The sequence below is a fragment of the Elgaria multicarinata genome, chromosome 9 (assembly GCF_023053635.1).
Source record: "Elgaria multicarinata webbii isolate HBS135686 ecotype San Diego chromosome 9, rElgMul1.1.pri, whole genome shotgun sequence".
Classification (NCBI taxonomy): domain Eukaryota; kingdom Metazoa; phylum Chordata; class Lepidosauria; order Squamata; family Anguidae; genus Elgaria; species Elgaria multicarinata.
In genome coordinates, this window is record NC_086179.1 from 66,763,303 (window position 1) to 66,789,940 (window position 26,638).

Genomic DNA, 26,638 nt, shown 5'->3' on the forward strand with positions numbered 1-26,638 from the left:
AAAGGTATAATTAAAACCTATTTTCCAATTTTAGTACTCAAAGCTCTTGGTCTATTTTCACCCCAAAGTGGAGAAAGAATCCCTCCCCCGCAATCCTTTCATCATTTAAGAACATAAGAAGAGCCCTGCTGGATCAGACCAAGGATCCATCTAGTCCAGCACTCTGTTCACACAGTGGCCAACCAGCTGTAGACCAGGAAACCACAAGCAGGACATGAACCGCCCAGAGAGCTTCAGCTATTGGGCGGTATAAAAATGTAATAAATAAATAAATAAATGAGTGCAACAGCACCCTCCCACACATGTTCCCCAGCAACTGGTTGGATACTGGAGGAAGCACATAGCCTTCAGGACTAGAGAAGGTATGGTTCTTTTTTTGTCCATTGTTATTCCAGCAATGAACAACCTACTTTGTTGATCTGCAAATAATGGATTGGATCGAGATTTAGGCTGCGTCTACACCAGCCGTTTATTACAGAATAATATCGAAGTTGTCCCTACCGGGTCACATGATACACAGCTGATCCTGCTGTGATCTCTGTTCCACCACTCAGTTATTCCAGGATTTCGCTGAATGGTTTTGTCACATCCCCCACCCTTCACTATAATCCCGAAGTCCGCAGCCAGTGTACCTCCCCTTTGCGAGGTCGTTGCTGTTCTCTCTGAGTTCTGGGATCAGCGAACAGCCAATGACCTGTGAGGGATGTGTGCATGGGTATCAGCGTGTTTAATCGCCAAGTGTCTTTTTTTTAAACAAACGTATCTGTGCAGCAGCACACATTTGATGGACTCCCTGGCCACCCCATGTGCAGCTGTGCATTTGCATTCCTGGGCATCTCTGATGAGTAATAAAAAAATGATCCCCGTAGCTCCATAATCTGCCTATCCAAAACACTTCTCCTGATCCACATGCAGAAGCACTGTCACAGAGCACACATCCTCTTGCAACGGTACTCCTGAAAATGTTGGAAACTTCGCTCACGTGTGCCCTGTGAGTGCCGATTCTGGAAGTGGGAAAACTCACAACCACCCCTCCTCCCTTGCGAAAGGGCTTAAGTGTAGATTAGGCCCTAGTCATACTTAGAATAATTGAAATAAATAGCACTTAAGTTATTCATGATTAACTTAAGTTCCATTGATTTCAGTGGGTTTGGTCTAAGTATGACTATATCTGGATCCATGCCTGATGTTGTATAAAGGGTGTTCCTATGCAAAGCTTGGGAACCTCTGCTTTTCTTTAATCAAAGGCAATTTGGTACTGAAATAACTCCATACCACAGGTATTCCTGCCTAAACCAATGGGGATAGGATAATGGGACTCTGTCGGGTAGATGCATATTTGGGATAACTCCTACAGATTATACTGTCATGCAGAAATATCTGCATCAGACTACTTGTGCAAACACTGCCTTAGATGAAAGGGAGTTGCAGTTGATTCAGAAATACCTTTTGAGCTTCACACAATGGTGTTTTCCTAGAAGGATATAAGAACCACTCAGCTTTGTCATTCTGTATTCTGATGGAGAAACGAAACAAAAATAGAGATAGTAACACTTTATTGAAGATTGTTTCCCTGAAATATACATGGTATGAAATAGGCAGGGATGATTTATGACCTTTCAAACATAATGTTTATAGATTTATGTTTCCAGTCACCAAACACCAACAGATCCATGCAAGAAGAGATCCTGCATTATAATCTCCAGTTTAAAATGAAGAGAGAAAAATCTGTGTTTTGCATTATTTACAGTAGCTTCAATGTTTTTCTAAATGGCAAATGCTGTGAATGTGCAGTAAATTCTTATGTGAAGTACAAAAGTGTTTCCATTTCTGAAAGATAGGGATTGGTGCTAGTTCTAGATTTTTATGGCTGTTGTATCGGTTCCTCTGCTGTTTATTGTTTTGCATTGCATTGTATTGTATTCTTTGAACTATTTGTACTGTATTTTATATTTTTACTTATTCTATGGCATTTTAGTTTTTTAATTGTAATTCAGCTAGAGATTATTAGTTATTGGGTGGATTGGAAATGTAATAAATTGATAAATACTGTTTGCACAATATGAACAGCTACCATGCCCAGCTCCATCCTTTGCAAATTACCACCCAGGGATGCTAGTGAACACATTTTGGATTGTTCTAAATGTAAGAGGTAAATAAAAACAATTTTAGTAGTAGATAACTTTTATATGTGGCTTCCTATAGAAAAATTCAGGTGACCCCATCTTTTTCCATTCACACAATATTTATATACTAGAGACCAAATAGTTTATTTTGAACTAGTTTTACTCACATAGTGTTTGAATGAAAGATAAACTAGTTAAGGTAAAGTTAATCTTCAAATAATTATACCGTGGACATATTTTCCTGTATTTCAACTTGTCATAAATTTGCAACTTTGAAATGCCTGAGAATTTTATAAGCTTTGGCTATTGGGAGGTATAGAATGGTAATAAATAAAATAAATAATAAATAAATAAAGCAAATTGTGTTCCAGGTTACAAAAGCTATGTACCAAACACACATTGGAGAACAAATGGACTTCTAAATAAATACTGTTGCAAATCAGTGCATAATGTCTTCTTAGACTCCTACTGAGGAAAAATGGAACGTTAAAAACAACACCTGCCTTTTATCTAGAAGCCCAGTTTTGAATGATTAGAGATTGAAGGGTTTTTTGGGGTGGGTGGTGGTGGGGGGGTGGAGGAGACCTCAGCAATAATTAGAATTTTTGCCAGAGAAAAATGCCTTTGGTTTTTGCAACTGGTTATAGGTATGTCCAGGGGTGATATTCTCACTTTTAGGGGCTGATTGCTTTGGCACTAGCACTACCTACCTGCTCTCTGGCAAGCGAGATGAACCTTGGCTATTCTTCCAAGATGGGAAGTGAAAGGAGGATCATCACAGGGGATCATCACTTCCAATGTACAACATGACCGTGGGAACTATCCTCTCCCCACTGCTTGGCTCCAAGCTCAGGATAAGGGTTGAGATTCAGCCAGAACATGGCTACAGTTAGTTGTTACCCATGCTCTGATTACTTCTAGACTAGGCTATTTCAATGCAGCTTACATGAGGCTGTCTCTGAAGACAGCCTGAAAGCTACAGCTAGTAGCAGATTCTGGCGGGGATAGAAAATCTGAATACATAACTTGCATCTTACATTAGTTGTACTGGTTCCCACTATATTTCCCAGCCCAGTTCAAAGTGCTTCTCTTAACCTGACTCAAGCCATAATGGAGAATAAATGTTCTCTGAAGAAACACCTCCATCCATTCTATCTTTCCCATATGCTAATATCTATCTCAGAGGTCCTTCTCGAAACCCTTCTTTCAAGTTCAGTGAAGGTGGTGTGCAGTAGAAAGGGCATTTTGGCAGTGGCTTGTGGAAGTTAAAATGCTTGCACATGTGCAAAGGGATTTTGACTTTTCTGTCTTTGAAGAGTAGACTCTCATACTGTATTACAAACTGCTTTTGAAAATCTGCTCAGTTTTAGAAGTGATTGGTCACAAGGCATCAGGGATTGTTTTTGGAGAAAGCCTATTCCCCACCTACTTGGAATTAGTTGTGTAGGAGTTTTATTTCTGAATTTAAATGTATAGGTTGTATATACCTAAAGATTAATTTGGGAAATATATTCTTATTTATTAGGTGGACAAAGCCTATTTTGAAAAAGGGTTACAGACAGCGCCTAGAATTGTCAGACATTTATCAGATCCCTGCCACAGATTCTGCAGATAATCTTTCTGAAAAATTGGAAAGGTATGTATTAACATTATTCTTCCTTTTGTAAGGCAAACAACATAATTTCAATAAATGAGTATCAAAAATAGTTCAATTTTCAGAGGGTAACTGTGTTAGTCTTGTAGCAAAGCAGTGAAGAGTCTTGGTATAAGATTTTGTGGACTAACTTCATCAAATACATGAAGTGTTACAGTGAATTACAACCATATGTATGAACATGGTGGTGGTGGGAAATGAAATCCAGAAAGTACAGACAGTGATATTATCTTATTAACAGTGGGAATTCACAAAACAGGTGTTGGGTGATAACAGAGATGTGTTGCATTGATAAACTGATTAACACATGTAGGACAGGTTTGGATGACAAGCTGCGGCTCTCATGAGGCACCAGGTTGAATATGAAAACCCCTCTTGGGGGTTGTTGTGTTGTGTGAACCCTGAGAGCATGGGTTATGTGAGAGTTAAACTACCCTTGCATAACCCTAAAGGAGCCCATGCATTATGTGAGGGTTGCTAAACCCTTGCATAACCCATACTCACCAGGTTTGCACGATACGACAAACCCCAAGTAGGAGATGCATATTTAAAATGGTGGGCCACATGTACCTCAGTTTGCATGGTGGACTGTTGTGTCATGTGAACAGCCTGATACAGTGATAAAAACAAACAACTCATTGGGCCTGCTCAGAAGACACCTTAAACCCTGCTGGTTAAGGCTTTTGGTTAAGCAGCAGGGTTTAAGGTGTCCTGTGTGATGTGTTTTGCTAAACCCAGCTCACTCACTAACCACAGTCAGACTGTCTGCAGTAGGGTTAGCAGCTCTAACCGTGGCTTAAAGTGTTCTGTGCGACAGCATGGCTTGTGGTTAGTGCTAACGTCAGAGAACCACAGTTTTGCTAACCATAGAGCCTGAAGTGTCATCTGAACAGGCCCTTTATCTATGTAGTAATTACCACAGGCCTGAGCTAGTGCAATCTTTATCTGGCCACATTAAAATACAGTACAGCATAGGCCTTTACATATTTATTTATTTATTTATTTATTTATTACATTTCTATACTGCCCAATAACCGGAGCTCTCTGGGCGGTTCACAAAAATAAAAAACATTCAAAGTATAAAACAGTATAAAACCATAGTATAAAATACAATATAAAAGCTCAACCAGATAAAAACAGCAGCAATGCAAAATTACAAATTTAAAACACCAAGTTAAAATTTATTTATAGACTGTTAAAATGCTGGGAGAATAAAAAGGTCTTCACCTGGCGTCTAAAAGCATATAATGTAGGTGCCAAGCGAACCTCCTTAGGGAGCTAATTCCACAGCCAGGGTGCTGCAACAGAGAAGGCCCTCCTCCTGGTAGCCACCTGCCTCACTTCCTTTGGCAGGGGCTTGCGGAGAAGGACCCCTGAGGATGACCTTAGGGTCCGGGCAGGTACATATGGGAGGAGGCGTTCCTTCAGATAACCTGGACCCAAGCCGTTTAGGGCTTTAAATGTTAATACCAGCACTTTGAATCGGGCCCGGACCTGGACTGGCAGCCAATGAAGCTAGAAAAGGACTGGCGTAATGTGGTCTCATCTAATTTACTTTTATATTTGTAATGTATCACTGAAACATCAATTTATATTGGGCTTCTGTTAGAGAGGAACATAATTAAAATCTTGAGACTAAATTATATATCTTTCCCCAGAGCCTCTGATAGATAACTTCCTAGGTCTCTTGCTCATTTTGCTTTATATTACTCTCCTAATTTTCAGATTAGCTATCATCCTATATCACGATGTCCTTGGTCTTATTTTTCTTCTAATAAAACTGCACAAAGAGTGGAATTCTTCAGTAACCTCTGTTTTTAAGTTCCGGAAGTTTAAAATATCTGACTTGAAAACAGTGATATCAAGGAGATGCCCTCTGGTGTAATTTCACAAAAATCATTTCATGAACCAAAAATGGACTCCATTTATTGTTCTATACTTTCTAAGAAATTAAAAATCTGCCTACAACAGCTAAACTTGTCAGCTGTCAAACTTTTTAAAAAATCCTTAAAATCAAGGCATGAATGGCTTTGTTTCAAACTTGGCATGACTAAAGCCCTACTTAAGAGCTCTCTCAGTGCCAAATTTCATCTCTTTATCATTAAAAATCACGGAGATATAAGCATTTTTGTTAATTCCCATTGACTATAATAGAGCGGTTATCCAAAAACGGGTAATCTGACGGTGTGGAGAGACACAGCTGTTCTGAAAATTGGAGCAGAAAAGTGCCTCATCAGAGCTCTGCTCCGAATTTCAGAGAGAAGCAGAACCACTCTGCACACCCCTACTAGCTAGTGTAGCCAGCATTGAGATATGATGGAATTTGCAGGCCAAAACATGTGGAAGGTCACTAGTTGCCCATGCCTGTGTATAGTGAAAAACTAATTCAGTTTGAACTGTTTAGATAGATCATTCAGTGTTGTACCCAAGAATTTGACTGATCCACCTGAAGAAACAAAGCAAATTTCATATTACTCTAAGATAAATTTAAATTCAGTAATTTTGTCTTTTTTTAAAAAAAAATCACTCCAGGTAGTGAGGAATATATTATCAATTAGCTAAAGAACCCAAAGGATCTTCTAAAGATAACATAACAACACTGGCATATACTGGTATTTCACTACTAATATACTGATTTTGTCTTAATTTTTTCTATTGATTCTAATTATATGCCAATAATAATGCTTTTAGATTGTAAGGTTGGTTATTTATTTATTTATTAAATTTATATACCGCCTCATAGCCGAAGCTCTCTGGGTGGTTTACAGAAGTTAAAACCAGTAAACATTAAGAAGTATACAAAATTTAAAACCATCAAAAATATAAAAAACAACAGTATCCATTTAAATAACAACAGGCTGCTCTAAGAGCTTTGTTAACTGAAAAGCACGTGAAAATAATAAAATAATAAAATATAAGTCATTATGGACAACCCTGTCTTGTCCCTCAGGATAATGAAATGGGGATGGGTCAATTCAGGGTTCACTATTACTTTCCATGGAAGTTGAATATTGTCTTGTCCTGACCACAAGCAGGACTCCAAGGGGCACAATGGATGTCTCAGGTTGGCCTATCAACCTGAGACAACCAGAGGGCAAATCAGGTTAGGCTAGGGTTGCAGGACCTTAAATAGCTTCAGGCAGACAACTTGCCTTGAGAGATCTTGAATGCATCTGAAGCCTCATGTCCAGATAACTCAGCCCAGGCTCTGCTCCCTTCCTAGAGAGCCTTGAATGGAGCCAAGCACCCCGTCAACTCTCAGTCAGCACCTGTATTACACACTGCCTGCACTGAAAATCATGAGGTCCCTTATGTAAAGGGGGTTGTTTCCTCAGGGGAACCTATCTCTGATATGCTCTTTCTGTGGTTCCATCCTCTTTGGGAACTCTGGAACAAAGGAGCTCTCAGCTGATGCACTCTGGATCAGGCTCAATATTGGGGCCATGGTTCAGCACCTCTGTGGCTTGGACTGCTGGTCTAGTGGGGTGCTCCTCCTTGTGTCAGAATCCTGGTTGCTGCTGAGTGCTGGGCATCATGACAAATATATATTAATTGAATCCATGCTCTAAACCCTTTCCTTATATTAAATGCTTCCAACAGCCTAAATATCATATAGGACCATTCTATTCAGTCAAAAACTTTAGCAGCATCTTTAACATAATAGAACATCAGTTGAAGTCTTAGTGATCTTGACACAACCTATAATATCAGTTCGTCTTTGGATATTACTCACCAGATTCCCACCCATGATAAAACCAGATAGATATATAGCAACCTGTTTACATTAGTCAATAAATATATAAGATAATAAGTTTCCAACTTGGTCAGGTCTTTACGATCTTTCATTATAAAATTTACCTTGGCATCATTTCAAAATTATTTGGTTTTCCATACAGTAAACTGATGGCAAGGTATGACTCCCAAACTTGATATATCTCCATCATAAAGCCCATCCAACCATGGTGGTTTATGTTTCTTTGGAACTTAATCTGATTTACTACTTGCTGAGCAGAAATAGGGATGTTTATTTGTAGTTTATCTTCTAATGAATCATCAAATCATAGAATAGTAGAGTTGGAAGGGGCCTATAAGGCCATCGAGTCCAACCCCCTGCTCAATGTAGGAATCTACCTTAAAGCATCCTTGACAGGTGGTTTCCAGCTGCCTCTTGAATGCCTCTAGTGTGGGAGAGTCAACGACCTCCCTAGGTATCTTAGGGCTCTGTAAATATTTAAGAATGAAACAATCCATCGTACTGAGGATTATCAGTTAAACATAATTGTGTATAGCACTGATGAAAAATCTGTTTAATACTCTCTGTTCCATTAACAAATTACTCTATAGGTTTCTACTCTGGAAAGATTTTGCTTTTATCCCAGCTGATCTGCAAACAGTTTATCCAATTTGGCTCTTGTAACAAAATATATTTATTTCAGATGTGATACTGACGTTCCAGTCGTCTAAGTATACATTACGTTCAGTTTCTTCTGGCCAGTAATGATTGATAATATATCAAAGCTTTTTACTGTCTAGCTCCTTCCTATCTTTCCTCTCTCATCTCACACTATTGCCCCGCTCGTGCTCTTCGCTCCTCTAATGCCATGTTTTTCACCTGCCCAAGGGTCTCTACTTCCCTTGCTCGGCTTCGTCCATTTTCTTCCGCTGTCCCTTACGCCTGGAACGCTCTTCCAGAACATTTGCGAACTACAAGTTCAATCGCAGCTTTTAAAGCTCAGCTAAAAACTTTTCTTTTTTCTAATGCTTTTAAAACTTGATTTTGATCTGACTTTTATACTGTTAGTTTTACTCTACCCTGTGCCTGTTTGGTGCATTTTCTTCCCTTTCTTATTGTTTTATTATGATTTTATTAGAATGTAAGCCCATGTGCTATTTTATTGTTTTACTCTGTACATCACCATGTACACTGATGGTGCTATATAAATAATAATAATAATAATAATAATAATAATAATAATAATAATAATAATAGTGTAGTTCAAATCATCTACTTCATTTATCATTTATATCACCAGTTTATTTTATTAATTATTATATTTGTGAGATGAAGCATTAGTTATTGCACCCCTTATCCAACCTTTGAAAGCCATATATATATATATATACTATTTAAAAATAATCATTTATATGACTTACAATTTTTGCCTTTAACCTTTTGTCTTGTAACAGAAGAAAATTTAAGTGTAAAAATGTTCTAATCTAAAAGATTATCCCTAATAATGGCAAAGCAAATTTCTCTCAGATTGTGAGATCAGGATATAATATATCCTTCTTGGAATAAGAATTATTCATATATGTGAGTAGCAAATGTAACCATACTCCTTGGATTTAGGCATCTCCAAGCAAGAACTAAGTTTTTTTAATTAATTTATATGTCCTGGTGATTAATGATACCAAGGTAATATTTGATTGATTGATTGATACATTTTATATCCTATCCTTCATCACAAGACAATCCCAGGGTAGGTCACAATATACAACTTGTTATTAAAACCAAGAAAATAAAACAAACATACATAACAATTGTTTACCATCAAAAATTCTATTTATATCACCCATCAGCTATCCTGTTCTAATACATATGGGCCAATCATGTAAGTAAAAGGCCTGTCAGAAAAGTGATTGTTTTCACCTGCTGCTGAAAGCTGACCAGTATTGGCACCAGTCTAACCATTTCAATACTGAGGTGTCACCACTGAGAACATCCTATTATGTATTCTAGTCCAGACTTTGTTAGGTAATAATCATGGGTTGGATACATGGAGAGGCACTCTTTTAGATAGCAAGGTCCTAATCCATTTAAACCAGCATGTCAAAACCAGCACCTTGAATTTGGCTCAGTGACAATCAGGCAGTCAAGTTCAACTCTTTAAAGGAGCAGAGTTATAGGGTCTCACAGTTGAACCCATTAACACTTGGTGGCTGCATTTTGCCTCATTAACCCTGAGTATATTAGTTGCTCTAACACCTCCTTGCTGTTTTGCCACAACTAGTACTAGGGAGAAAATCTCTCAAATAAAGACTATATTGGATGCATGCATATTCCCTCAATTCTCCGTCTTACTAAGAAGGAGAGGAGGAGGAGGAGGAGGAGGAGGAGAAAGTGATAGCAACAGTTAAAAAAAAGGGAGGAAGACTGACGATTGTGGTAATGGCATCAGGAATTAGTGGAGGAAGAAGGCCCAGAGTTTTCAATGGTAATAGAAGAAAGATAGTAGCCAGGTGTCAGAACACTGTCCTGTTTGAAGGGCTGTCCTGTCCAATTGAATTTGGAATATAATGCACCATAAGAATTTTTGCTCATGAACAATCAGCATGTAATTAACAGTCTGAACAGGAAGGCACACAGGTGATTTGGTTACAGTCTTTCACAGCATAATGTTATAATAAGAATAAGAATATACAGTATTTATGTACTGGTCCTCTTTTGCCCTCTTTTTTGGTGATTTATAAGTGGACACCTTATGGTCCATGCATCAGCCAATAATGAAGAATGCGTTGGCTAGGGCCATAGGGACAGATTCAGGGACATGTCAGGAATTCTATTTATTAATTTTTATTATTTATTTAAAAGATGTAAAAGCTACCTTTTAGGGGAAATTATCCAAAGAGAGTATAGTAAATTTAAAACCACAAAACTCAGCAATACATTGATAAAAACAATAATAAAGCAATAACATAATCAAAATTAATTATTAAAACCTGACTAACACTATATGCACGATGAAACCCAGGCCGTATCCCTGTGCATTCACATGACACACAAGGGATCCCAGGATCAGGGGGGGGATCATCCCTCCCTTGCCCTGGGATCTCGCCCTGCCCTTTGAGCCTGCTTTTTCCATGGTCTTGGGCTAATCCTGAGACCGTGGAACATGTGTGCGAGCATCACGGTTTGTCCCGGCTCCTCGCAGTTTCTTGCAAGGAGCTGAGACCCACCCATAGGGGGTGGGGGGGGGGGCACATTTAAAAAACAAAACAAAACCCACCTACCTTTGAGCGCTCCTGCACATCTTCTGTTTGTTTTTTAAAAAGAAAATGGCGGGTGCGATGTTCTCTCCCTCTGAGGTCATTGCACGCCACATGTAAACGGGGGGGGGGGGGAATCTCACGATAAAAATATCATGCAATACCAGGTAGGTCTAGCTGAGGCCCCAGTAAAGTCCTGACTCAGTTATATGCCAAGGTAATTAAATAAGACTTTACAGCCTGGTGGACATCAATTGGAACAGAGTTCCACAATTGGGAAGCCACTGTTAAGAAGGACCCATCCCTCATGCCAATCTGCCTTATTGCTTTTTCAAGCGGGCACACAAGTAGGGCATCCCATGTTGTTTTCAGAGTGAGGCAGGTTAGTATGAGTGAAAGCAGCCCTTTAAGAAACCTGGAGTCAAACCATTTGTAGCTTTAAGGCCAATACTAGAGAACGACTCAGTCATTAAAAAGTGGGTTAAAATCAACATGTGAGGGGAGGAAGTGCTCCAGTCTCCTGCACTGCGCCTGTCTCCTGCATTGTGTCCATCCCCCTGTGTTCATGGAAAGCTTCCTCTATTCACGGAGGCTCTCCATGCCATTGAGAATGATGGAAAATCAGGGTTCTCAATGGCATGGAGAGCCTCCACAGATAGAAGAGGCCCTCCTGTTCGGACAGTCACCCTCCATGAATAGAGGTTGATGAACACAATGAGGGAGAGGGGTGGGGCTGGAGCACTCCCTCCCATTGAGTGTTGATTTTAACTCCTTTTTGAATGACTGAATAGGGTTTAGGAGAGCTCCCAAACTGAATAAGTGATCCTTGAAGGGGAATGCTGACTTCTCCAGAACAGGTTGCAAGCTTCCATCCAGCATAGTAATTTCCCTAGGCATCCATTGGATCTCACTAGACATGGATTATGGAAGCAAAGTTCCCATTTTGTGTGGATTAAGTTGCATCTGGTTTGCTTTCATCCATCTCAAAACTGTCTCCAGAGTTTCATAGTTTCCCTAAGATGAGTAGTTGGTAATTATAGGTATAGCTGAGCATCATCTGCATATTGGTGATATCGCAGTCCAAACCTCCACATGATTCCCCATTGGTTTCAGGTAAATATTAAAAAGAAGGATAAAACCTTGTAGCACCCCATAGCCAATGGTCATGGACCAAAGCAATAGTCTCCAAGCAATAGTCTTCTGGGACTGATCCTTGAGGAAGTAGTGAAATCACTGTAACACCATGCCTCTCAAGCCCAGCCCAGATAGATCGTCCAGGAACATAACATGGTTGATGGAGGCAGCTAGGAGCATAGCTAGATGGCTGTGTGCTGCTGAGGCTTTGGGTACTGGATTAAAGTAGGGGCTGGGCTGTTGGATCTTAAGGTGCTTACTAAAGAGAGTTACTTATACTAGACAAAAATAGGTAAAATTGTTTCATACATAGGAAAGACATGTAACTTCAATTTATTTTGGTGACATCATCTTCATGGTGTCCAAGTTTGCAGCCAACTGCTACTGTTTATATCATGCACCATTTTAAAAGTTTACGCTACATAAATAAAGTATGAAGCATATTTCATAATACATTTTAAAATGTTTCAAAGTAATGAGATAATGCTTTTTATATGTTAAATCTGGTTTGGCATTTCTCCTGACTACTGGGTTGTTAAATTATACTATCAAAAAGTCTTTTCAGCAATAGCTGACATGCTTTATATTCAAGACATTGAAAAAGTCACAAAACAGAATAGTTTAGAATAGTCTGTCTTTGTTTTTTGCTCTCTTGGGACTGGAGGAGGTCCAAAAGCTTTATTTGCCTATTATTTGTGTATTGGTCTTAAGAAGTACAACAGGTTTCTTTAAAACATACAGTGTGACCTTTTTAATGAATTAACTCCCTGCAGAATGATATATAGCTAGGTATTTAAATCTGCCAAATATGTGACTGAACTACACTTGAACTTTTATTGCGCTATCGAGTCTTTGAGGATCAGAACTTTGGGTTTTTTGCAAAGCCTTTATTTCATTAGTCACCTTAGCTAAATCTCCTTGGATATACTTGAGTGAAGTGAACTATGCTAGAGCCAACAACAGTGCATTTGATCACACAACTTAATGATGTTTTTCCCCCCTCAGAGAATGGGACAGAGAGTTGGCTTCAAAGAAAAAACCTAGACTCATCAATGCTCTTAGACGGTGTTTTTTCTGGAAATTTATGTTCTATGGAATAATACTATATTTAGGGGTAAGAGTTTCCTTTATGTTCATTTAACTTACTGCATTGTTATTTCATCTTATAATATCAATGGGAAATTCCAAACAATGAGGCAACAATTGCTCTCAATTATTTTGATGTTTTGATGTTTTAATCCTACAGGAATCAATGTTGATTAAATTGGCGTCAATACAAATAAAATGCCTGAATCTATTAAAACATACCAGTGTAATAGTTCATTTCCTAAGTCAAATATATTTAAACAGAACTATTGCTCACCTCTGTATTCACAGTGGGCACAAAAAACAAGTAGGAAATTCAGTCTGTCACTCTTCTCACTGAAGAGCCAAATCATAATTCATGGTGGAATTATCAATAGTTGCATACATTTCATGTTGAAAGCATTTGCAAGAAAGATCAATTCAGTAAGAAATCTAATTTTAAATGGGGGGGGGAACTAATTTGGGGGCCATAACAGTTTGACTGCAGTTGTTATGTATATGCTTGCCACATTCTTTTTTGCTTAAGAAATAATGGTATATAAAATACAACAAGGTATGTGAGACTGTGGGGGAGTCTACGCCAGCCGTTTATTGCAGGATTGTATCATAGTCATCGCTTACAGGCCAGATGATGTTCACCTGCTCCCACAGTGATCATAGTCCCACCTCTCAGTTTCCCCGGAATATCCCTGATTGCTTTTGTCACAGTTTTTCCAGCTCTCTCGCTTCCATTGCAAAGAATGTTTGCAGTGTGCCCCCCTTTGTGAAGTTGTTGTTCGCCATGAGTTCCAGGCTTAGCGAACAGCCAATTAGCTGTGAGGGGTATGTGCATGGGTATCCGCATGTGTTACCTCCGAGTGTTTTTTAAAAAAATATGCATAGGAGCGCATATTCGACAGAGTTTCTATCCCTCCATGTGTTGCTGCGTGTCTGCACTCATGCACATCCCTCACGAGTAATTTTTTTAAAATCCTGTGCCCCGTAGCCATCTGCCTAGCCCCACCCACTTCTACTGATACACATGCGGAACCGCCATAATGGGGCACAAGTGCTCCCACAATGACACTCCTCTAATTGTGATAGGAATCAGTCCCGTGCACCACGTGACGGGTGATCGTGCAAGTGGGGAACCTTCGGGAGCATGCCTCTTCCATTGCGAAAAGGCTGCAGGTGTAGATTAGCCCTATGGATCAGCATTCTGCAACATGGTACTATGTTATGGTACAGAGATAAAACCTCTTGCTGGAAACTGGTGTTCTGTTATCACCCTAAGGTTTTGCTCCACTGAAATTATTGGAAGTTCTCTGCCATTTACTTCCAAAGGAACAGGAAGTAACATCTGGTTTTCTAAGTTTTTGTTCCCTTTCTTTGGCCTAAAACACAGGTTTAAAACAATGCTGGTTTAAGTTCCTACTATTTTCTTGTCTACCTTCCTTCTATTTTTTTCACACTGCATACAACAACATGGGTAAAAAAAATTCCTCAGTTGCCAGGATTTATGTCATCAGTTAACTTGTTAGTACAAAACACATAAATCATCATTGTTCTCTGTCACAACTATAATGGGGTATGTTCATGTGAACATAGACAAACAATACCAGGTTTTCAAAGGAACTTGTTATAAGTTGCAATAGCCTTTTTATGTACAGACTCGGTCCCTTCACAAAGAAGGCCTGAATAGGCCTGATCAGAAACCTCTGTCTGACTGCAGCAGCTGTTGGTTTTGACAGGTGGAGCGTCCTCTGAAGAACTTAATTCCAGCCACCCTAAAGGCCAGTGTCACTAGCTGGCCAGCTTGCTCACTTTCTCACACTGTGGAGATTCTTCTCTCTACATCATAAGATAGGGTGACCATATTTTGGAAACCAAAAAGGAGGATAATATGGTCGGCCCCCAAGGGGGCGTGTCCAGCACCAAGAGGGCGTGCCCACCCGAACATAGCCTTGGTCACATGTCTGATTTTACAGCACACATTTAAGACAAATCTGTTCTACATAACATCTTAATGTTAAAATCACTGAAATGAAGAACAAGTGAGAGGTTCAATGTATCTGAAATTAACGTCACTCACTCCTACTTTTGTAGGTTTTGCTGTACTTTGAAGCTTTTGCTATACTCTGTGTGTTAAATTCTCCCCTTCCCTAAAATATATTTTCTGACTGTATCTTCACTCATTGCAAGCTGCTGTTGTTAACAGGGTTTGCTACTGGCCGGCCAGATGGCTGGCTTTTTTTAATTTCAATTTTTTAAAAAAGCTTGTGTATAATTGTCACAAGTTTCTCTACTCTAACATTAGAGTAGTTGTGGCAGTGAACACTACTTTGCCCATTCACACTTCTCACTTATATACATTAGCTTCTCAAAGCTTGTGTGTTGGAACCACTTTGCACATCCAGACTTTGAACTCCTGTCTACTTCCTGCACAAACATGCAACTCTAAGACCCTCTTCCTAATGCCCTGCGTTTCATGCCAGCACCATGGGGCTAAGTTATAAGCTCTCTGGGCGGTCTTTTTCCTAAAGCTTTTAAAACTTGATTTTGTTCTGACTTTATACTGTTAGTTTTACCCTACCCAGTGCCTGTTTACCCCCTGTGCCTGTTTGCATTCTCTTCCCCTCCTTATTGTTTTATTATGATTTTATTAGAATGTAAGCCTATGCGGCAGGGTCTTGCTATTTACTGTTTTACTCTGTACAGCACCATGTACATTGATGGTGCTATATAAATAAATAAATAATAATAATAATAATAATAATAAATTATAAAAAATTATAAAAATCAATGGATGAACATATCTGTTTCAAATTTGGTATGGCTAAAGCTCTACCTAAAATCTATCATGGTGCGAAGTTTCATCTCTTTATCTTTAAAAATGAAAATGAATAATAATTTTAAAACCTCAATTTTTAAAAAATTCCTAAAAAATCAATGGAGGAACAGATTTATTTCAAATTTGGTATGACTAAAGCCCTTCCTAAAAGCTACCATCATGCCAAGTTTCATGTCTTTATCTTAAAAAATGACGGAGTTATAAGCATTTTTGTTAATTCCCATTAGAGCTGCTCTTTGGAAGAATCCAGATTTCCCCTCCCCTCCCGGATTTGTCATCAAAAACCTGGACAAATCCGGGCAAATCCAGTCATATGGTCACCCTATTATAAGAGAAACAAGGAAGTTGTACAAGAAACTGTAGATGTATCTTTTCGGAAGCAATATTATTTAAGAGCACAACTCTATGCTTTTTGAAGGAGTGCTCTGATGCAGGAGAACTCCAAATATCAAACATTCTGTCAGAGCAAATGAGGCCATTTTATTCACTAAATGGGCATCTGAGTCCGCCTAGAAGAGTCGTTCTGCCGGAGGTGGGGCTCAGGCTGGAGAGGCCATAGGATACTGAATCATGGCCTATTCTCTCCCCACCTACCATAATGCCCCTTTTTGCCTTCCTGAAATTGCATATGCGACCTGGGAAGCAGTTCTTTTCACAGTTCTTTCCACAGCAGCTGTGAGCTGGGGTGGTGGGAGGGAGCAGAACACAGATTCCTCCTCTGCTGTGATCGTAGGAGTGTGTGTGTGTGAAACCTAAAATAACCTATGGTTCCTAGGATGCTCCTCCAGGACCGTAATTTCTCCACCCTCCCCGTTATGGCTAGTAAGTAAAGTGATATGTTATCTTTAGTCATTTCTTGTAGATTTCATTTAAGTTATTTCATTTCTATATTGCCCAATAGTCAAAGCTCTCTGGAAGGTTTTGGCAATTCACAAAAATCACACCACCACTTAATACAACTTAAATATAATACAAAATCTTTAACATAATTTTAAAACCATTTAAAACAGCTAAAAACTGGTACAATAAGATACTAGGAGCTGATGAAAGCAACTCATATTAAAAGCTGCATCACATGCTGTCAAATGCCTGGGAGTATTCTTGTAAATGCTATAAATCTTTGCTACAATAATCTGAAAACACAGTTGCTATCTCTGTATGGTATTCACAACAAACAGTATCAAAGAGTAGCATTCCCAGTGCTGTGCAAAAGGTATGATTTATAAAAACCAGAGCACTGTAGAAAATTCTTGGAACCAGATCTACAATCAGAGGTAGATTATTATTTTTACCAACTGAAAAAGAATTTGCATTTTAAGGGTTCCATTCTGTCCAACTACCAAGTAATACTACACCATTTTAAATGATGGTGTGTGTGTGTGTGTGTGTGTGTGTGTGCGCGCGCACACTACCTAAAATTAATCTCCAACTAATATAAAGACTGTCATGTTTCTCTTTACTTCTGCTCTCTGCCTATACAGAAAACTGTGTTTACATCCAAGGTTGGAGACAGATCTGGGTAAATGCAGAGTTTCATTTTGAAAAATGGGGTGGGGTGTGGGTCAGCCCTTGCTTCTTCATTCCAAAATCATAGGTATAATCTGATACTTGTAGCATCTAGCAATAACTTAACCCATTCAGTCTTCAACCTCCATTTTGAGACTGGATCTAAAACAATATCCTCATTGCTACAACATCTAGCCTGTTTTCTCTCTCTTCATTTTTCCACTACCACCTGCGTTTTGTACCAGCTAGCTTGATTAAGAGCCTGATGGATACCTCAAAAACCTTGCTTGCTATTTTGTGACATTTTAGTTGGTCCTGATAAAGGTATTTCAATGAAATACCATGTTATTCTTGCCCTTGAATCTCACACGCACATATACAAAAATACAAAGCAGCTTTCATTATGATTTTGCTTTGGAGCTTGACTCAACACACCTGTCCAATTTTCTTTTTAATTGTTCTTTTATAAATATTACTCCTTGTGTACTCAAAACACTGTTGTGTTGGTGAAACACAGGTCTGTTGTGTTTGTCTTTTTTGTAAAATTATATGTAATCATGTAAAATTATGTGAGTACTTAAAACAGAAGCTATATGATTCAGTGTGTAAGTTTTACATCATTTCTGAAAACACTGCATGAATAACAACTCCAACAATTGGCCTATTAGGAAGTGATTACACATAATAATGAAAAATCAATTCATAATGTTGACCTCAGGTCATTTAAAGGACAGAAGACAAAGGGACCCATGACCTTACCTGACAGGTCTTGCTGAAACTCTTAAAACTCATTTTTCTTCAAAAACTGTCAAAATGGTGGTGGTTAAGCAGTTTGCCAGGAGAGATTAACATTTCTCCTTGTCTTCTATCCCTGCAGAGGGCCTTTTTTCTGAACGTTTAGTGCTTCCATAGGGTATGTCTCCCATGGTCTTTAAAGCATACTTATGACATATGCGGGCAAGAACCAATTACCGCAAAGCACATCTGAACATTCACCACATCTAGACCCAGCCCAAGATTAACAGTATGAGGGGCCTAAGTGCTACATATTGGCCAAAAGAATAATAATCAAACAAATTATTTAAAATAAACAAATGTATTAACATCAAAGAGAAAAACTTCAAACTTAATTTACATCACTCGTTTCTTCAAAAAAAAATTCTTTCTTTTCCTGGTTTTGGCTGTGGCAGTCATAATGATGACATTCGTAATTCAATGATCTGAATTCAACAAATATGGAGCAGCAAGACTCTCTTCACTTCTGGTGAACTAGCCAACAAAATTTAATCTTTTGAGAGGGAATGTTCTATACTACAGTTAGTGATAATTAATGATGAATACAACCACAATGGTATTTCTACATTTCAGAAACATTCTATCACATTGTATTAAATTATTATACGGTACATCAAGATAATTTGCTTTCATCATCTTTTTGTACCATGTTTGAGAAGGATTTGAACTCAACAAATTGCTGAAAACCTTTAATAAAATCTTCTGGGAGATTTTTGGAATTTGTGACACAGATGTTTGATGCCTACATTGATTTGGGAACTTGAAATACTAAGTGGAATACTTAGTATTACTAAGTGCCAGGACATGAATGTTGTTGTCAAAATCGCCCTTGATCTGATGTTCTAAAGCATGCTTCAGTTTGTCAAGGATTGTAATGAAAGTATTAACTCTGAAAGCTTCCTTCTGGCTGAATATGTGGGCTGTTGCATCATCACATACCTTCTGTATTTTGCATTGTTTGGCTAATACTTGCAACCATCTTAGTCTTGTACTTATTGTAACTGCCCTTCATTTGTTGAAGAACAGTTACAAGACTCCTTAGTAAATTTACAACAGCAAGACAAGTCAATTTAAGCACTTTGCAAGCTTAGACTGCATCGGTTGAATGGCTGATGTATGTCATTTCAGGCCTCACACAAAATATCAGTGTACAAAGTGTGCATTACATTGCACAAAACTTTTGCATCTTTTTTGTTGACCATTTTTGAGAATCATCCTCCTTAATTCTTTCTAGAACTTTGAGGATGTTGTGGTATCCCAGAACAAATGCATGTATAGTTTCATTTTTCACAACCCAACATGTCCCTGAGAGGGTTTAGGGATTAAGCATCTTTAGTAGAGAATCTTTTAAGAATCATCCAATTTGTTGATGCAGAGAAAATTATGTATCATTCTTGGACAACTCCAAAAACTGCTTTAATGTATGTATGGAAGTCTGGCCAGCAAAGCTAAGTGAGAGTGCAGCTCATAGTATGTAATCAACTGCCTGCATCCCTTAACATATGCCACTCACATTGCTGAAATTATAGCTTCGGCCATGACAGAGACTGATGTCTCTCCCATTTTGGGTGAGAAAATTTAGTAGGTAGAAGGCATGTTTCTCCCCTGTGTGGCTACTAATGTATATGAAGGTCATGATTCATTCAGTTGGCCCATTGTGAAGCACATAATGCAAAATTACAGTCACCTGATCTATATGAGATCCATCTCACTTTGATTTGACTGACACAGAAAAATGCCCTGGTAGGGCCTTCTTTGCCAGTAGTGCAATGAACTGAATGGATTATCTTTTCACCAAGTTCTGTGCTCATCGATGTGCTGAACTCCATAACCCCAAGATAATCACCATCTCATCTGAACCACAGAATGGCAGATCACACTCAGGAAGAAAAATTATGCTTTCATCTACACATCTGAGAACATTATTCCAATAAACATGAACTTCCAAAATGGGTTTTCAATTTGGGTATCAATTCTGTTGTTGATTTTCTTTCAAGCATGATGGCTGCCAACTGCCAGTGTATATTGATCCTCTTTGCATGATTGACAATGTATGAATTCTGCTTTCCCCACCTTATAAATAAGTCCTTTTTACATTTATCCAAGGGACTCAAGGTAGTATACATACATGGATTCTCCACCCCTTTCTTAACAACAACAACAACAACAACAACAACAACCATATGAGGAAGATAAGGCAGACAGTATTTGGCCCAAGGTCACTGAGTGAGCTTCTTGGTTCAGCTGAGAAATTGAGGGCTTAAAAATGATGAGAATGTAAGACTATTGCCTTATTAGTCTACTGGTTAATTCAGCCCTACCCAAACACTACAAGCCACATAGTGCCTTTGTCTGGCCTCTCTTGATGCTGTGCACATTTCAATTTGGATAGGCAGAGAGATAAGCAGCCCACATGCTGGAAAGATAGAGGAAATGTCGTCATTGTGCCTCCTTTTGCGGGTGGGATAGAAGACAGTATATCCCACATCAGTTGTTTAGCTCAAATGGGGAGCCTGAGAAGTTTCTGGACAAGTATTCCTTTGAACTAGAACTGGGGAATTCTGAACCATTGGATTGTTTCCTTTGAGTTCGTGTTTACTTCTCTCTTTCTCTATACAGGATGTGTATAGAGAACCATGTATTTGTACAGGTTTTGTTGCATTATTTATTTTGCCTGAGGCTGACACGGAGACCTGATAGAGAAGAATGAAAGAGCGTTGAGAGTCTAGAATGCATATACATATACAATCTTATTACCTAAAAGGTAATAAATGTACAGTATTAAAATAAAACTTGAAATTCTCATTTTGTCAGTGAGTGAGGCACTACTTTACACAGATAGTGAATTCCACAAATCACTTAGGATATTGTAAACTCATCTCCAGAGGTTCAAACTAATTCTCATTTGAATATCAGATCTGTTTCTTTAATCAGCTGTAGAAGACCTACAAGGTTTAGAGGAAGAATTTGGCCTGATAATCTCCCTGTTCTTCTCTTTACTTGTGGTGGAGAAATAAGAACATTCCTTTCCACGCCATCCACCAGATAACCAGTCCCATTGACCTCTGAGGCTGTTGGACATTCATGCATTGGTATTAACATTTATGCATAAAATACTATGTGCATAGGCCCAAATTGAACTGTTGAGTCCTGGATTGTATGTGGAATATCAGCTGCACAGATCTAAATCTGCTAGATTTTACCTGCATAGGCCCTATGCAAATATTATGACCACACATGGATGATAAAAATATTGTGAGATCTTCACCCCTCCGTTGTGCTAGACCAGGTAGGCCTAGCTGCGGCCCTAGTCTCTCTCCTCTTTACAGAGTAGGAGGCGATGATCTTTAGGATAGAGCCTAATTTATCCACTACGCCTTTTAGAATGTGATAAGACTCAAGCACCTTAAATTGTTAGTGTATTAGGATTACCTTTTATGGATATAATCATACCTTTCAGTCATAAAGTTGGCTAAAAATAAGATTTCATTATCAATGCTTAAACTGCAGCCACATCTTAACTGGATTTTTCGAGAAACGAGAGGTGATAATCTGATGTAATAGTTATGATACTTGTTCCCCTTCTTTTATCCTTTGAAAGCCAAAATTCTTCCACTGTGGTGAAAAAAACAGTGTTAGTGACCAGCTAATCATAGTTTAGGAAAATGGAGTGCTTGTATTGAGGATAGCAGTTCTTCTTTTCTTTTCTTCTTTTTGTTTTTTAAAAAATGACAGATCACTTTCACTACTAAATTGGTCTAGTGTTGTGGTAAATCACACACTGTATAATTATTCCATATAAAATGCCCCAAATTTCTCCAAGGGAACATCAAAATCACTTAATATGCTTAAACTTCCTGTTATATATTCTATGAGTGATTAAAGAATGGTTAAAAGGTTGAATTTCCTCATTCTTTCAATGCACATTATATATAGAGTAGTAATTTAATCAGCAATACAGATTTCAAGTGAGGAGCTGGGGGTGATATTTATTACAAATTGATTAATCCTGGACAAATGTAATCTAAGTAATGAGATCCTGCTTTCTTCTTTTAAAAGTGTTAACCCACAGTCTCACTTGAAATCCATTTTTGTTTACATCAGCTAATATGACCTCCAAAGGTTGCTAAGGTTGTTATTCTGGTAAGGCTTTAATAGTTTATGATTACTGTATAATCCTCATTGCTATAGTATTTCTGGTAACTCAGGAGTCCCAAGTTCAGCTTTCATCATAGAAAAGCAAGTTTCTATTCCATAGAAACATAAAAGCCATATGTAGATTCTGCTAAGACAGGCCTTGGTGAGGCTTTCTATAGAACTTTTAAATTCAACTTGATGTCTAAAACTGTATCCTTTCCTGAATCTTTTTTAGGGGGAGATGTTGCAAGAAGAAGAAGAAGAAAAGTTATTTTCATGTATGGTGGTCACATGTGTATAAACAGTTTCTGATAAGATTCAGGAAATTGCTAGGCACATTTTACAGACTAGAAAGAAGTTTATTTATTATGTAACTAGACATTGATCCCAAGCCTATTAAATGCGGATACATTATGTGTTGCACAACACAGGGAAATCCTATCTGCTTCTGCAACTTTGCATTGCACTCATAGGATGTGGGGCAGCCTTCCTGAACCTCACACCCTCCAGATGTGTTGGGCCTCAACACCCATAATTCCCAGCTAACCATGCTTGTTGGGAATTATGGCAGCTGCAGTTCAACACATCTGGAGATGCTGAGTTGGGAAAGGCTGATTGATGTAGGTTATAGGAATCATGGATAGGACTGGCCGAACACATTTTGCTACCTGAGGCAAATTACAAGATGGTGTTTCCTTCTCCCTACCAATTCCACATACAGAAACTGACTGGACAAGCAATTATTGTTATTGCTGAGTTGAAACAACTTGGCAGGTGATGGGGGAGATTTGGCTCATAAAGTGCTATTCATTTATCAACCAGAAGCTAGAACTTTGTCTAAACTGTTGTAAAAAGTTGTAATCCTGATGTATTGAATGCAACCTTTAATAAAAATCAAATTAAAATTTTTAATATAAGACTGTCAGTTTATTTAGAGTGTTATTGGTGGAAACTGACATATATATTTCACTTTTGCCCACGTCCCACAGGAAGTTACTAAATCTGTGCAGCCCCTTTTACTGGGGAGAATAATTGCTTCCTTTGATCCTTCCAATTCACTTGAACGATCAATCGCTTACTATCTAGCCATAGGACTCTGCCTTCTCTTCGTTGTACGGATGTTGCTTCTCCACCCAGCTATATTTGGCCTCCATCATATCGGAATGCAAATAAGGATAGCCATGTTTAGCTTAATTTATAAGAAGGTAAGTTTTCCATTTTGTTTAAATAAACTATAAGAGCATTTAAAGCTATGGGAGACTTTAACCATAAAAGTAGCTCCACATTGCTTTTGGAGAAAGTGTTTAGCCCATGGAAAGGTGCATCATTTTGGTGGCTCTTTATTAAATTTGTGGCTGCTGCTCAATGTGGGTTTCAGATTTCTTTTTTGGATCTAGTTTTTGCTTTAAATATGCTACTTTATTGTTTGCTTTTAGATGTTATGATTTATATTATTTATTGTGCACCAATTTGTGGACCCTGAGTGGAAAAGATAAAAAAATTAAATAAATGGTGCATTGACCTCATTGTGGATGTGATAATTTGACCTAGAAACCAGAACTTCTGTGATTCTGTTAAAGCAGATTTCCATTTCAGAGTATTTTCATCTGTTTGTTTGTTTATTATTTATTTATTACATTTTATACCGCCCAATAGCCGAAGCTCTCTGGGTGGTTCACAAAAATATGTTGTTACATCTATGGCAATTTCTTTTGTACACTAGCTGTTGTTGTTATAATCAGCAACATACAGTGAGACAGTATACATGAAACACAGTAACAATGGTTTGGCCATCCTTGGGCTCAGGTACTCCCTTCTCTCCTTGCCTTCCTCCATGACTTCTGTGTTTGAGGAAACTCTGTCCCCACCTCAGCCAGGAATCCTGCATTGTCTCCAGTGCTGAGGGATGTGGCAAGAACAGAGATGGCCACTGGGGTCATCTAGCAGCACTTGCCAACCTCCTACCCTCCTTATAACTAATTATAACCATTTAGAGATATTTTAAAATACTTTTCATGGTAAATAAATAAACTCTGCTGCTGTTATTGCTCACTTCCTTTACAAGGGTTGTTCACTAGTCGCTGGTTGACAGGGCTGGAAAAGAATTTCAGTTGCATTCCTGACTAGCCATGTGCTTCCAGGGCCTTTGCTTTCTTCACAGCAAAAAACATGGTGTTTGTTTCTCTTTGCTTTCTCATTCTTGTGTTATTAGCTCAGTCACAACTAACTTTTCTGGCACTGAGAAACCAAAGCCTGGGGTGGGGGCAGGGGGGCAGACACCCTGCAAGTCCGTCCTTTGGAGGACCCCTTACAGCATCCTTGGTGACAATGGCTCACTTTCAGCTCATCTTGGGAGCCTTGGTAAATGGGAACTTCCCTTGGTCAGTCACAGCAGATGGCATATGGAGCTCAATATGGCTGTTGCATGCTGACCCCACTCCCTTTGTCTCCGGCACTGGCTCCCCTCCCCTCAGTTCAGCCCTTGTTGTGCTGTGTTGAAACAGCAAGGTCTGTAAGGCAGTTCTACTCGCATGCACTTGAACATGAGTAGAACTCTTGACTGCACATCAAAGTTCCGGATCATGCATAGAGTTCTACTCATGTTCAAGGGAATGTTAGTCGGGCTCCTGTTCAGATCTTATCAATTCAACGCGGAAAGGTCAGAATTGAGGGGAGCAGGATGATGATGATAATAATAATAATAATAATAATAATAATAATAATAATAATAATAATTTTATTTGTTACCCACCTCTCCCTCTGGATCGAGGCGGGGTACAACACAAATGCAAACACCATAAAATACACATAACGAATTAAAACATTTAAAACTAATCCATTATTAAAAGCAGCACATTATTAAAAAAAGGCATCTTAAAATTCAACTGGGTAGTCCTGCCAGAAGATATCAATCTTTATGGCTTTCTTAAATTCTGGAAGACTGTTAAGTTGACGAATCTCCCCCAGCAAGCCATTCCACAAACTGGGATCAGCATGCTGGAGATGTAGGATTGGGGCCATGCATGATGGCCCCGACCCTCTACACACTTTAAGCCCTCATGCATTCAATCAAACACCTGAACTGGGCTTATGGTTTACTTGAAACTGGAAATCAGGGAGGGAATTGGAAGTGTGCAAAGGAAGGAGAAGATTCAGGCTTGACAAGTCAAATGATTTAACTGTTACATCTAAATCAACACAGAATGCATTAATGTGTAATAGGAAATTAGCAGTAGATGCCCTCAAAAGGTCAATATTTTCAAAGTGATGTAATGAATATATGAAAACTGTGATAGATAAAAAGGGGTTAGACTGAAATCCTAAAACACTTATGAGAAAGTAAGTTCCATTGACTACAGTGGACTTATGAATAAACAAGCATAGGATTACACAATTAATGAATGTTTTTCTGTGTAAGAACATAAAAGAATTGGTATTATTCCACTGATAATTACTAGCATCTAGCTGATAATAACTATGTAGCATTTTAATTTCTGTTTGTATTATTTCATCTGATCGGTTGACTTAGCTTTTTTGTTTGTTTGTTTTACAGACCTTAAAATTGTCAAGCAGAGTCCTAGATAAAATAAGTACTGGACAACTCGTTAGCCTTCTTTCAAACAATCTGAACAAATTTGATGAAGTATGTTGGTGCTAATATAATCACATGTTTATTGCATTTCATTTAAAGAGAGTGGGTATTTACAGATTCTAAGCCATTTAAAAGTGCTTAGCATCACCAGTACCAAAGTTAACTGGTTGCAATTAATAATCCTATTGAATTGTGGGGCTTGAACTAATTACAAAAAAAGAAAAAGAAGCAACCAAGTCTTAGGTATGCTAACATAAAGGTATTAGTCACACACCCCTTGGTTTTTGTCTCAAACCCAAATACACTAGCTCTTACAGATCTAGTTTTTTTAAAAAAAAATATTTATAATCTACCATTCCTGTTATTTAAGATGGCTTATAAAATAATTAAGAAATCTTAAGAGTAGTGTAATTTAAGTAATAGCCAGTTCCCAACATTTATCTCCTTTGGCATACACTATCCTCAGAATTCCATCATACTCTGGCTTGACTAAGGGCGTATCTGGCTGTATACTGCTGATTTACTGCTGGAATAACTGTTATATGGGCACCTAGCACTGCATGTTTTGCACTTGACTTCCAGTAGTTAAAGTATTGCTGAAAGATACAGCATTTGTTTGCTGCTCTTTTCCCTGGAATGTTTAGAAGTGACTATAAAAATCACTCACGCTTACAGTCCCACTAAATCTGCTTTCCTGGGCAGAAATAGTTGGGTAGGGATCCCATTGGAAAGGCAGAAGCCACCATCCTGCCTTTATGTGGGGCTGCGGGAGGGGGCCACTACTTTTCTTT

At 38.5% G+C, this 26,638-nt stretch overlaps 1 protein-coding gene across 1 annotated transcript in view; it reads left to right on the forward strand.

Moving 5' to 3' along the window:
• CFTR (CF transmembrane conductance regulator) overlaps nt 1–26,638 on the forward strand; it is a 108,130-nt gene that overhangs the window by 12,763 nt on the left and 68,729 nt on the right. Inside the window, exons 2-5 of the mRNA XM_063134054.1 lie at nt 3,652–3,762; nt 12,907–13,015; nt 23,245–23,460; nt 25,809–25,898. Of these exons, the coding sequence (XP_062990124.1) occupies nt 3,652–3,762; nt 12,907–13,015; nt 23,245–23,460; nt 25,809–25,898 (526 nt within the window). The remainder of the gene's footprint in view (nt 1–3,651; nt 3,763–12,906; nt 13,016–23,244; nt 23,461–25,808; nt 25,899–26,638) is intronic.